Source organism: Perca flavescens, chromosome 6 (genome assembly GCF_004354835.1).
Source record: "Perca flavescens isolate YP-PL-M2 chromosome 6, PFLA_1.0, whole genome shotgun sequence".
Taxonomy (NCBI): domain Eukaryota; kingdom Metazoa; phylum Chordata; class Actinopteri; order Perciformes; family Percidae; genus Perca; species Perca flavescens.
Genome location: NC_041336.1, coordinates 30,845,653 through 30,859,223, shown reverse-complemented (window position 1 = coordinate 30,859,223; position 13,571 = coordinate 30,845,653). Strand labels below are relative to the sequence as shown.

Sequence of the window (13,571 nt, the reverse complement as noted above, 5' to 3'; positions counted from 1 at the left end):
AATTACATACAATAGGCCTTCAGGTCTACTATTTTCCAATTAGAAAGCACAAACTTGATCATCACTTCCGTCTCACAACGATATGGATGATTGTCTGTGCAGCCCCTGTCTCCACTAAGGTTTACATTGTGTGCTGCTGTGCACAGGGTTTCTTGTTGTTGTTGTTGTTGTTGTTTTTCTCTCACTTGCTAATGGCCAGGTGGCTATGTTTGGGAGGCTAAGCGGCAGAGCATATTCTGTACCAGGCGGATGGTAATTACCAGGTGCACAGCGTGAAGCGTGTTTGAAAGAGTATTGGTGAGCCATAGGATGTGTATACGTGTTGGGATGTGTGTGTGTGTGCACGCTGGTTTGTTTGCTGCTACTGTAGATGACTGCATTTTCCACTCTCTCCCTCCAGCTGTTCGAGCTGCTGGGCCCAGAGGGGCTGGAGATGATCTCCACCCTCCTCCAGCGGAGGGCGGCCATCGTTGACTGCCTCCTCAACATCCCACCTGACAGGACTGGCTACCCACCAGGTGAGACAGCCCCATTGGCATCCAGGTCATCTCCATGGTAACACAAACTCCACTTGTATTGACTGTTTGAAATAGTCATGAATACCACATATTCATTTATGTAGATGGGAGAAAGGAGATTCATTTGAACTGTTCAGACTCACTGACTGAAGATCTTAATGTTATTTACAAATGTCTCTTTTTGTATTGTCATACAGAATAATTTGTACATGTTCTAGGCCACAAAAATGAGCATGTCTAGGCCTTACTGCTATTGGGCAGGTTGTGTTTCTGCTCATATTACACCAAATGTATTGCTCTCCGAAGCCAGATGATGACCGAGAGGTGCCAATAACAGAGTGTGTGCAGTGCGTTTGACCGTTCTGCGCAAAGTTATGCTGGAAACAGCTGATCCGTCATATAATATTCACTACATGATTATTTATTTGACAAACGTGTTACCATTGCCTATTCGTTGCATTAACTCTTTATCGACAAAATAAAACCACAACCCTCAAGCGAATGTGAAACCTTTTTAGTGGTATTGTGGGATTTTGACCCTTCCATCCAGCTTTTCTAAGTAGATGATTGGCATAAACATGCTTGGGATGGAAACAGTGGATCCTCAACACTAGTTGCAGTCTTCTCCTGAACAGCGGTGGCGCTAATGAGCAAAGGCTACCGACGTTTCTCTTTCTACGGACTAGAAGAAGAAGAAAAAGATAAACAACGGCAGAACTGGCAGCAGCATTGACACCAATGCTTCGATTTGATTGGATGACCTACTTGGTCGGATCAAGCCTTTAATTCACTATAAAAGAACTCCTCTTAACCCAGCAAGTTTACAAGAGAGACTTGCAGTCACTGGCATTCGGTTGCCCAGGAGCTCGTTCATGTTTCCTGTTTCCGCTTTGTCGCATTCCGCAAAAAAAAAAAAAAAAAAAAAGAGTGGTGCGCGACCTCTGCTTGCGCACTATAAATCCGGGCTCGCCGGCAAGATCTATGTCATTTTGACGTCACGATGGCGCGCCCGATTGGCTCTTCTTCGTTTCTCTTCTCGTACACTAATTAGCTTAAGCTGAACACCCAATCCGAGGGATTCCTCTCAACGATGTCTCCAACACAAACGGCCGAAAAGAAGCCGACGAGGTTAGCCGAGGAGCGACGATCTCTTTGGTGTGTCAGCACTGTTTACTTCAAAAGCTGTCCTCCCATCCTGAACCAGTGTTGTGTCTCAGCCCCCTGTTTCTTTTGTCCTAAGGTGGCAGGTTTCCCCTCCTTAATATGTAGAGTAGAGCTGTAAGTATTTGAAGATATTGGTGGAAAGAGGATGGATCATTTTTCCTTGTCAGTGGTTTCTTCTGATCCATATGCAAGGTAGACATCAAAGAGCAGTTGAAGATTAGAATAATCCCTGCAACTAAGTCATACAGCCTCATCCCTTGAAGTAATGTGAAATTCACAGATCCCATATTGATTGTAATGCTGGTTGTGAAACAGTCCGAAGACTAGTAACTGTTCATTCATGTTGCAGTTTAAGTTCAGATGTAATCTAACTATAAATCTTGGACTCTGTGTGTCGTGTGTGTGCCTTTTTAAACGATCCCACATGCGCAAAAGACTTCACACGCAGCACACTGTTGTTCAGGTCTCAGTTTTGTGTTGGTGATAGATGGGCCAAATCAACCAATCAGATCAAACTCTTGCCGAAACGGGAGAACTCGGGAGAAGAGCAAAAACACATTTTCCTCCGAGAAAAGCCTGTGCTGTTTTTTGCTCTTCTTTCAATAAACTAATACTTTCTAATTCGGATAAAACTTGCGCGATAGCTACGCTCATCTCATCCGTGGAAGCCGCCATGTTGTTTAGACTGAACAGTTGCTTCTCGTTGTGTCACACCTAAACCCGCCCCAAAACTAACGCTGATTGGTCAGTCGTTTGGCGAACAGCTCCAAATTTACTCTATCTCAAGATGCCAGACTGATCTTCGAGTGTAAAACTGGTCTCACGAGGCTAAATGACCAGTATATTTTTACACTGAAAAATGTCAGTGTAAATTTAACTTTTATTTCAATTTATTACTCAAGAGCTCCGCCAGTGGAGCCCGGCATGATTAGAATACATTTGTCATGTATTTAGAATAATACATACAAGTATAGTAAAAATATTGGGAGAAACCTTATTTTTTACACTTTCCAAAGTGTCCCTTGCAACATTGTCCCTCCCTTTTTTTTTCTTCTTTTTTTTAAGTAACTTGAAATAGATAAAACAAGAAACTTTTCACATTACTCAGCCACAGGGACAGCACAAACCCAGCCTGCGGTATTTGCAACCTTACTCACATGCCGTTTAGTATAGATAAAGGACATTCTGAACAGCGATATCCGCGCTCCACACACAGCAGAGCAGAGAGGTATACTGTGTTACCACATGTAGCACATGTACTCACATGTTGCCTAGTAACCGGAACGCTGGCGAGATTGACGCCGCTCCGTCTAGCTTGTTTATTTTCAGTAATATTACTTTTTCTCACGAATACATTGATCATTTTATTGGATTTTCATACTCAGTTCATTAGCAAAGTTCAATAGTTATAGCTTTGCATTTTATCATCTCTCTGCTGTATTTTGTTTTATTGGGGGTTGGAGTCAACACATTATGCCTGATGACCGGAGGATGCAAGTTAAGTTTACCGCAGTAGCCTAAACCTACAGCTTTACTTTAGCACTAGGACTACTTACCCACAACAACTTCACGCATAGGCTACATCTGCCTGAGTAAGGATGAGGACATATTTAGTAAGTGAACTTTTCTAGCTATGGGGGAACTATGCACCTTCTGCGGAGCTTCTGTGTCCACACGACATTCTCCGACGCCCAAAGTATGCCCACCGAGGATCTCGTTGCGACAAAATCTACATGGCTCACAAGGATGGCAAAATATTCCCCTGTCTCTGGACTGTCGATCGCGGTCATTTGAAGCCTGATCGACGAGTTGCTTGCCCGTCTGCCCAGATCGGATATGCACAGCCAGTCAAGCCGACTGAAAGCTGGATTGTTCAACATAAGATCCCTCACTGGTCGGCTTCTCTCGTCAGCGACTTCGTTGTGGACCGTGGACTGGACTTTCTGTGTCTCGCGGAGGCGTGGCAGCGGAGCGATGATTTCTTCCACCTGAACCAAGCAGTCCTGCGTGGATTTGTTTACGTCTGTAAACCCCGCTCATCCGGGAGGGGAGATGGTCTCGCACTGCTCTATCGTGAGAAGTGGAAGTTTACACCCCTGCCCGCTCACTGAGCTCCTCCTCAACAGGCCTACTGCATGTCCCTAGTGTGAACCTCAGCACCTTTTATGAGATGACTATAATTTTAATGTCCTTTATTTGTGAAGTGACCTTGGGTGTCATGAAAGGCGCTTTTAAATAAAATTTATTATTATTATTACTCAACTGGGAATGATACAAAAAAGATTAGCGAATTTCCCTGGTGCAGATGACAACTAAACGTTAGGCTTGTTAATGTGAAATAAATCCTTTGTGCAGATGAACGACAACCCATCTCCCCCACACTGTGTTCTTCCCATTAAAGCTTTAGTGTGTAACTTTTTTTGATATTATTGAACATCCGTGACATTCAAGCCATTGCCAAAGATTGTGCTACAAAGCTAATTAAGACTATCAGCTCCACAAAACTCTCTCTGTATTTCTCAGTATGGCTATGTTCAGAAAATGGTGTCGTCCGGTGACTTTCGCGCGCAGAAAATCCCTGCCCTTGTTTCTCATGGGGGAATATTGAAGACCTCAGTAAATTAAATAGTATGGTCTAGACTTGCTCTATATGAAAATTGTCATGACATAACTTCTGTTGTGATTTGGCACTATATAAATAAAAACTTAAGTAAAATCTGGGACACATCAGCATCAACAAGACTCTGTTTATACATTGGTTGGTTGTATCTGTGAAATATATCAACGAATTGTGTTTGTTTGAGTCCAAAGAAAACAATCTGTAGTTGTAGACCCATCCGAATGCTGCTTCAAACCTCAACTGATGTTATTCCCATTATGAAGAACTTTTGATCAGTATTAAAAATTCCACTTGCCAGACAGCTTTTGAGATTAGTGTTGCCTTGACAACTGAGGGTGAAGTCAGGAGGGGTTAAAAAAGGCTGATTAAATTTTCCACTATTTGCATGCCATCAGGAAGAGTGGGATTTAGTGGGAATGCCTGTCTCTTGCTGATTAGCTTTTCAATTGCAGTTTCCAGCTTGGCACTGGCATGTTTATCAAAGAACAGATTCTCTTGGTGGCTCTTTTCCACATTTCAATGGCTGATAGAGGCAGTAGTATGTGGAGTGGACAATTAAAAAGACAGGTCCACATATCCAAACTGTTACCAGGCACTGGCTATTCAAGCCAACAGTACAATCACATAGACATACTGCATAGGTGTGGAAATCTCTAGGCTAAGGATGGGGATTTTAGATAATCAAAATCAGAAGACTGTTTATTGCCACAGTAAGTTAGCCTCGTGAGACCGTCCTGATCTCACGAGCTCCAGTTTCCTACTCGCAGATCAGTCTGGCACCTTGAGATAGAGAAAATTTGGAGCCGTTCACCAAACGACCGACCAATCAGCGTTGGTTTTGAGGCGGGTTTAGGTGTGTTTAGATGAGTGTAGCTATCGCGCAAGTTTTATCCAAATTAGAAAGTATTCCTTTGTTGAAAGAAGAGCAAAAATCGGAACTGGAGGCTTTTCTCGGAGGAAAAGATGTTTTTGCCCTTCTCCTGATTGGTTTCGGCAAGAGTTTGATCTGATTGGTTGATTTGGCCTGTCAATCAGCTAACCAGTATTTTCGCCCCCTTCCCTATAATTTGGAGAAAAAAATAAAGGCAGCGAAATATTCAACAGTTTTGTAATTTTTAAATTACAAAATAGTTTTAGCTCACTGACAAATAGCCTAAACTGTAAACACACACTGCTGCAATCACAGCTATAACCTTACTACATTATACACACATAGGCTCTGAGTTATTCCTTAAAAAGAGTCTGTACTTGTAGTATGACATATTTTAGATAAAAAAACAAAAAACTTTCCCGGATGCTTGGCAGCACTGTTTGTCCAGGAACTTATCAGTAATTCAGTACTGACCACTCAGAAACCGGTACCAATTTAGTACCTGTTCTCTAACTTTCACTATCCAATTGGTTCAGTTAGGAATATACAGCCCACAAAATTGATACAGACTATCATAATGTTAAGAATTGGGTTTTAAATTTCCGATTATTGGCTTTTCAGCATCCAGACATAATCTTTCAAGAGAGAATTGCGATGCATCTAAGAATCAATTTTTATTACTAAAATGTATTATATATTGCTGAGCCTAAACGTGGATTCCCTGATTCTAACCTCATGTCGTCAGTAGAAGTATCATCCTATTCCTGCTGAGTCATTGTACACAGAGCAACACTAGAAAACTGCATGGAGGGGCTGTTTACTTTTACAAACCTGCAGTCTTCTAGTTTTCTAACTACAAACCTACATTTGATGAACATAGAGAAGGTGATGGGAAAGGTCACTTCTATGACAGTAAATATTGTGAGATTTTAAGTTAAGCTCTAGGACATTTCCATGGACATTCATCACGGTTGTCTGATGTTTTATCATGTTATGTCTTTTTTTTCTTGACTAAATGATTAACTGACTTATTGAGACGGATTAATCGATAAACAATAGATGCAGCCCTTGTAAAGTAGTTTTTAGAAAACTTTTAACTGTTACTTACATTTGTCAGGTGGCCAGGAACGCTAATTTTGAGTGTTTATTTTACTCCATGTCTGCTTTATGTGTGAATAGGCATCTTATTGCCAACAACTTCAATAGCAACTTAATTTTTTATCATTACTTCTGTCTGTTTACCGTATTTTGAAACCCTAGAAAAGAGAGGGCCATTGTTCAGATTTCAGCTGTTTTTAGCCCTCTCTAGAAATAGCTTCCCATTGAGTGTTTGAGTTTGTGTGTACTGTACAAATGCCTTTGACTGGGTCATTAAGCATAGTTCTTTTTCTGTTCAAGTGGGGTACAGCAGGTGTTGAGGAATACGTGTAGAAAACTACGCAGAAATCAGTTTCCCAGTCTTGATGTACCATAGCAAATGGTTCTGCCATCAATTTAACAAGATGAAATGATGCCAGTGCTTCTCTGACAAGCATTTTGGACAATTTCCTCAGGCCATAATCAGAACAGAGGCTTTTCTCTGCCGCTCAAGTACAAACTCAGCTCACAGCTCTGAGTGTTACAACTAACACAAAGAACAAGAACTCAGTGGCTGCAGGGACTGTTGCATCATCCTCACTGCTAGTGAGCGAGTTTGACAACAAGGCAGGCTATTTGGCTACCTGAAGTACTTTGGTAACTCATAGAAGTCATTACTTGAACACTTACTTTCTTCACAATTATAGGTCTTAAATGTTGGTGAAAGCTAGATATTGAAATTATTAAACCACTCTGAGCAGACAGAATTATAGGGAGGATTATGAAGTGCTTTGAATGACAGCTGTAATGACAGTGATATGATAAAGAAATATATCATTAGCCCTGGAGCAGTTGTTTAGGTGCAGCTGAATGATGTTTTTAGTTTATATTATAGGCAAAATGTGTGTATTTAAGCATTATAAGGCATTTAAACCTAATTTAAAAATTAGATTGCCAGCCAATATCCAATGCTGAGTTTCCGTTGTCCGGTAATTACCGGTCATTGACCAGAAAAAAATTATGAGGACCAAAAACTGTAATTGTCCACGGTCAGAATGACCGGTGGAAATATTTCCCTCTGCACAATTTGAATTGTGTTAAAATACGCTGCAGTGATTTTCATATCTTTCGTTTTATTAAAACAATGAACAATCATATTTTTTCATTTAGAAATGACTTTAGACTGTAGCGTATGCGATAAAGGAAAAACTACATGTCGTGTTCTCGCTCTGATTGAATGCAGAAGACTAGCATAGATTTACAACAAACGTCGACATGCAAGCGGGAAAGCCAAAGCTCAAGCCCTGTCGAAATAGGGAAATATTGTGAATTACTTCATAACACCAAGCAGCATCCGGGCTAACGTATATGAAGCCAAGAAATTGCCAGTGAGGACGAGTCGGCACCAGTTAAAGCCCAGCTAAAGCCCCTCTCATTAACGTTAATGCCACAGACGCACATCGAGATGCCAATTTGATGACATCTCTCCGCAGTTACAGAGGCTTGACTTTCTCAACAGCCTGTGAGTTACTTATTGGGATTACGGTAAAATCTATCCAGAGTGGGTCAAACTGGCCAAGGTAGCATGCGTAAAACCTGTCTCCATTGTGTCAGCAGAGAGGCTTCTCCCTGCAGATCTGTATTAAAACAGTACAGCAAAGTCGCCTTGGGAAAGGCAGAGGCTTATGCGCATCGCGAGTTGCAGAAAGACACTTGTTTACAATTATTTTGATTCAAATCGGCACTTGATAATGTTATGAGTCAGTTTGTTTGTACTGTAGTTTGCATTGTTTCATTTCCTCAGCCTAGCAAATGGAAAATAGGCCTATTTTTATTCAGATTGGCACAATTATTTGATTTGATTTAATTCTTTTGGCCTCTCTGCCTGTAGCAAGTAGCCTACATTTCAATAAAAATAGTATGAATCTACATCCCCAGATGATATTATTCTTTATATACAGTAGCCTATAGCCTGCATATCAATTGTTTTTTAAGCACAATGAGCTCAGGAAATATTTGACCGGAACTTTTCCCATTTTTTTTTTCTAGAGGAAACTCTGATCTTACGTCCAAATGCAGTTTTTTTTTCTGGTCTCACTGTAGTCTGGCTAAATGCTCGTACATTGCTGGTATAAGGCCTGACATCCCACGCGTCTCACCGTGCCAAATGTTCCTCCCCTCTTGCTATCGGGGCTTAGCCCCGCGCAGTATGGTTGTGATTGGTTTAAAGAAATGCAAACGAGCCAGAGAGTTTTATCAGGCATGTTCACACGACTAATGGTAACTAGCTATAAAGGGCTACAATTCAGAATTATCCAATATCAACTTTTAGTGGACTTGTGTGTGAATGTATAATCACATCTTGTTATCTTTTTACAGAATCCTGCATCTTTGATGTAAAATGAGCAAACCCTTAAATGCAGCAGTTAACTTTGCCCCTTATCTTAATCTTTTACTAAACTGATCCTAATAGAGATCCTAAGTAGAGATACATCAAATAATATAATTATAATGTGTCCAACTTTTCAATTCTTATCATTCAGTCTACAAATGCTCTTTAGACTCCCTACAACAGTATAAGGGGTCATGGAACAACATTCAGAGTCAGTATCTGGAGTGGCCGCAGCGTCGAGTGGTGACGCTGCATGCCACATCGCAGAAACTTTAAAACGACTGTGAAGACAGCTTACGTTGAAAAAAACAGCTCCATGCTGTTTAGTCAAAATGTTGATATGTCACAACTGTCAAATAGTTGGATTAACCTGCCATCAGATGGAATAATCACAGATAGATATTTGACCAATTTTTTTTAATACAATCTAAAAGAATAAGTTTTATATAGTGCATAGAAAAAAAATTCAGAGTATGTCTTCAGCCATGTTGTTTTGCCATATAACTATACACATTTAGTACCACTGCAGGTTACATACATTATATACTGTACATGCAGGTTACCTAGAAAGAAAATGGTAACTATCTGATATCTGTCTGACAGGTTAGAACACAACATGTTGTATTATCTGCGTGACATTTTCAAAATTGATTGTTCTTTTTCAAGATAAATAATAAAATGAAGGATCTTGTGGTTATTGTTGTAATACAGTGGTAAGTCACTATTATATGTTGACTCTCAAAAGAAAGAAAATCATTTATGGATGTTAAAGGTGTGGGGGGAAACACCTTGAAACCATCTTGTAAGCAAAAGGAAAATCTATGTTGGCGATGTTCTTCACAATGATTATGGCACCGCGATCACTTGTGGAGATGAGAATCCTGGAGATTTGGAGGCAATCACTGTTGGAGATGCATAACAAGGCACAGTAGCTCCCAGAGAGAGGGGAAAGTAAAGGATGGGAAATGGTTTAGACAGAGGAATTGGTGCATAAAGGGTGACAGAGTTAAAGGGGTTGGGAGTTTGAGAGGTAATGGGAGGAATGGTTAGAGTGACAGGAAGAGGGGAGCTGCTAGAATGAGAGGGAGGCTGTGCAGCAGGTAGAGCCGCTAGACGAGATAAAGAAGAAATCATTCAGTCAATCAGCCCGGGCCGCGGTGCAATCATCAGATCTCATCTGTTTTCAAGAGCAATTCTGCCTTTTATTGAGCTGTTGTGCCTCAACCAGGGAGGCTGCAATGGGAGAACATTAACCTGTGCAATGCCACATGCACATGCATCCGACATGAATGGGCAATCAAGATTACTGCTGAAATATGAAATATTGGCTGACCTGATGTTGTCTTCGCAACATTAACAAACGTTTCTGTTCACCCACGGATGAATACTCTTTCAGGCTGTAGGCATCAGAGCCTGACATACACCATTGTTATTATAAAAGACTAACTGAATAATTTTCTAACATTTTCAATAATAAAGCGGACTGACTGATGCACATGTGAAGGAACATGCCATTGTAAATGGTTTAACATGTTCATTTGTTTGCGTTTAAAAGACATACCTAAAATTGGTTAGACAACACCAGCAGTTTTTGTCTGATCCACCACTCTATACAGAGTCGTTGTAACTTACTGGACAACCATTCCACTCCCAAACAATTTAAAAGATCTAAATGAAACTGGAAGCTCTTCAAACTCTGGTTTCTTAGTGGCATTTGCCATATCGAATACACTCGAATCCAAGGGCTAACTCGACTACCATGGTGTTTCCAGATGGAACTTTCACTTTAGACTTTTGGCCTTTCTAAAGAGTTTAGACTTGTGTACTTGACAATACAAATTTGGCAATTCCAAACTCAGGGAGTCCACTACTACTGGAGTCTACTGTTGAAACTGAGGACAAGAGGCAGTGTTACACCTCAATACAGCTGTACCTCACTGTACTGTAACCAAATCTCAAATCAAAGGGTCCACTAAGAGACCATAAACAATATCCTGGAGGAAGAATTGACAGTGAGATACAGTTAAAAGATATGCCTGTAATGTAATTTGTAATATGTATACAAATAAAACAAGTATTATATTTCAACTCTTGAGGCCAAAACTTTATCTTCCACTGTCTACGGAGACATCAAAGCCAACCCTAAATTACCAAGGGGCATACCAAGATAATAGTGATCTTCCCGGGATGATGACAGATATTGACCGGTCAGTCTTCTCAGGAGTTGGGCTGCTGGCTGCCAAGATGACCGGCTGGGTGAGATCTCACCCGGCCAGCAGGTCCTCGCATCTCCAAATTTCCAAATAGGGATTATGATGGGTAAATTGTCCACATGCTGTATATAACTATGGTGTTTTTTGTCACCTAAACACATATCAAAAAGTAATAAAATTAGGTAATAACCAGGCCCAGGACACACATTGTACCCGCTTTGAGCCTGGCTCAAAATTTCCTTCATTGCTGCTGGTATCCTTGATAAAACGGTCAAAGCAAGGACACTTGCGGTCATATGGACTGTACTGGGTGTTGACTCTGAATTTAAAAAGTCCACAAGAACACAAGTACAGACAATAATGCAGATTGACCTTTCATGTTCCACATGGCCATAATAACTTATATTATCGTAATTTGGCAGGAATTGTTTGGTTTACAGGGAGTATTGAACTGAAGAAAGTCTTTTACTGAGCTTATTTTGTTAACTGAATACATATCAAAACTAAATAAATAGAGATAATAGCAGTCCTAGGACAAAAATGATTCCCGCTTTGAGCCTGGCTCAAAATTTCCTCCATTGCTGCTGGTATCCTTGATAAAACGGTCAGAGCAAGGACACTTGCGGTCGTTTGGACTGTACCGGGCTATATGTGGACTTTGAATTTAATCGTTGAAAAGTCCACAAGTACAGTCAAGAATGCAGATTGACCTTTCATGTTCCACATGGACATAATACGTGTATTATTATAATTTGGCAGGAATTGTTTGGTTTACAGGCAGTACTGAACTGAAGAAAGCAGGGATCGACCGTTTTTTGGCAGCTTGCAGATTATCTGTATCAGCGTTTTATTTGCCTGATGACCGATAAAGTTATTAATTAAAAAAGTGCGCAACTTTGGCTCGGCTACAGCTCTGTGTCTGTCCCTCTGCTTCGGTTTCACTCACCAATGAGTCTGACTTAATGTCCCGCCCACAACACTATCTGACTTTTACTGTGGATTATGTTGAAAGTTTCTCAGTTACTAAATAATTGCTTAAAGCATTTAAAAAAAGTTTTGTGTTGGAGTTTGTAACATTCCAAATATTGGTTTCATTAAAACCTCCATATGGTCCATATGTGTTATGTCGTAAATGTGAAAAGGAACTGCTACCTCCTCTGTCAGCTCTAACCACTGAAAAGAAATCAGGCCAATTACAACAGCTGGTTAATCTGACGTGGTGTTGCCTGAGCTCATTACTCTTCATGAGCTCGCCCAGTTGGGCTGGGTAAAGGATGCTGATAGCCAGGCTCTCATTTGCTAGCTGTTAGCCAATCAGATTCAAACAGCTTAGATCGTTGAATATTAATGAGAACTGGCAGAAATCGAGCTGAGTCTTCCTGTAGGCTTTCTATACCACGCTAGAATGGCTTGAAACAAGGTAACCAAGGCATTTTTTCCACAAAAACTGTTACAGAGTCCATGGTAGAACTTCAGACATTACCACAAAGTAATAAAATATGTGTGGCAGGGCACCTTTTAACTACTAATAATCGGTATCGGCCTTTGAAAGCCAGTGTCAGTCGATCTCTAGAAGAAAATCTGATATAGAGCTGAATGTTCTGTTTGACAGGTTGTGGCAATTGCACATATTAGTTCTTTTTTTTTTTTTTTTTTTTAACATCCTAACATTTCCTTCAGATGGGAGCCGAAAAGCCAGTGGCGAAGTGACCAAGCCCACCTATGGGTGCCAGGTGACCATCCAGTCAGAGCAGGAGAAACAGATGATGAAGTTGTACCGCAGGGAGGAGAAGAGAGAGAGGAAGAGAGGCAAAGGAATAGACGACAGCGACTCCTCAGATGCTGCCTTGACCTTCGACCCCAGAGAGATGAGAATCCAGAGGTATGTCGTCTTCTCTTCATCCTTTTCTTCCTCATTTTTCTTTGTTCTATGTCTGTCCATCTCCACCTGTCCACCCAAACTGACAAGCTTCTGCATTTTTCACGACAACTTGGCTTGAGCTTTACAAAAACACAATAGACACGCATAAACACATTGTGACATTCTTTTTTTTTTGTAGAGGACTTTTCTGAAAGTTTAATTTCAGAGGATAAAAAAAAAGAGCAGCGATCTGTTTAATTAAAAACTTAGCATGACCAAACCCAGCCCAGTGTGAACGAAAAGGTTTAGCTGAGGGCTAAGCCACTTTAGGAAGGAACATAATGCCTCACATCTGTGCCTCTCCATTTGAATCATCAACTGCATTATTAATTCTTAAGCTAAAATATGAATGGACATGAGGGTTCACGTTTGGAACCAAGTGGTTGCAAATGTGACACTGATTTTGTTGAAGTGACATTGCCATTTATTTGTTTCTTCCTTTCCTTTGACAGAAGACTCTTGAATTGACTTCTTTCTTTCTCCTCGTCTTCAAGTCCCTAGTTCTACCCTATCAAGCACCTTTTCTATTTTCTGTTTTTTTTTTTTTCCATCTTCCATATGTCTTGTGTTTGCTTGCACAGGGAGCAGGCCCTGCTGACTGCACGGCGTGAACCTGTACTGAGCAGAGAAAGAGTGTATGAACGTATTCGATATCCAAATGTCTATGACAGCTACGCAGAGGCCACAAAGATGCCTGCGTTTGTCGGAGGAGCCAAGGTGAGGCTTGAATAACTGATAGTTCTGAGTAAGGTGTGCACCTTTTCAGCCTGCTTGTTGTGTAATGCATGTTTAGCC

The 13,571-nt window shown here is 40.8% G+C and overlaps 1 protein-coding gene across 3 annotated transcripts in view; it reads left to right on the top strand.

The window, feature by feature from the left end:
* ascc3 (activating signal cointegrator 1 complex subunit 3) overlaps positions 1 to 13,571 on the top strand; it is a 193,100-nt gene that overhangs the window by 33,783 nt on the left and 145,746 nt on the right. For all 3 annotated transcript variants that reach the window (XM_028579494.1, XM_028579493.1, XM_028579495.1), the window contains exons 5-7: positions 401 to 518; positions 12,536 to 12,737; positions 13,358 to 13,493. In XM_028579494.1, the coding sequence (XP_028435295.1) occupies positions 401 to 518; positions 12,536 to 12,737; positions 13,358 to 13,493 (456 nt within the window). The remainder of the gene's footprint in view (positions 1 to 400; positions 519 to 12,535; positions 12,738 to 13,357; positions 13,494 to 13,571) is intronic.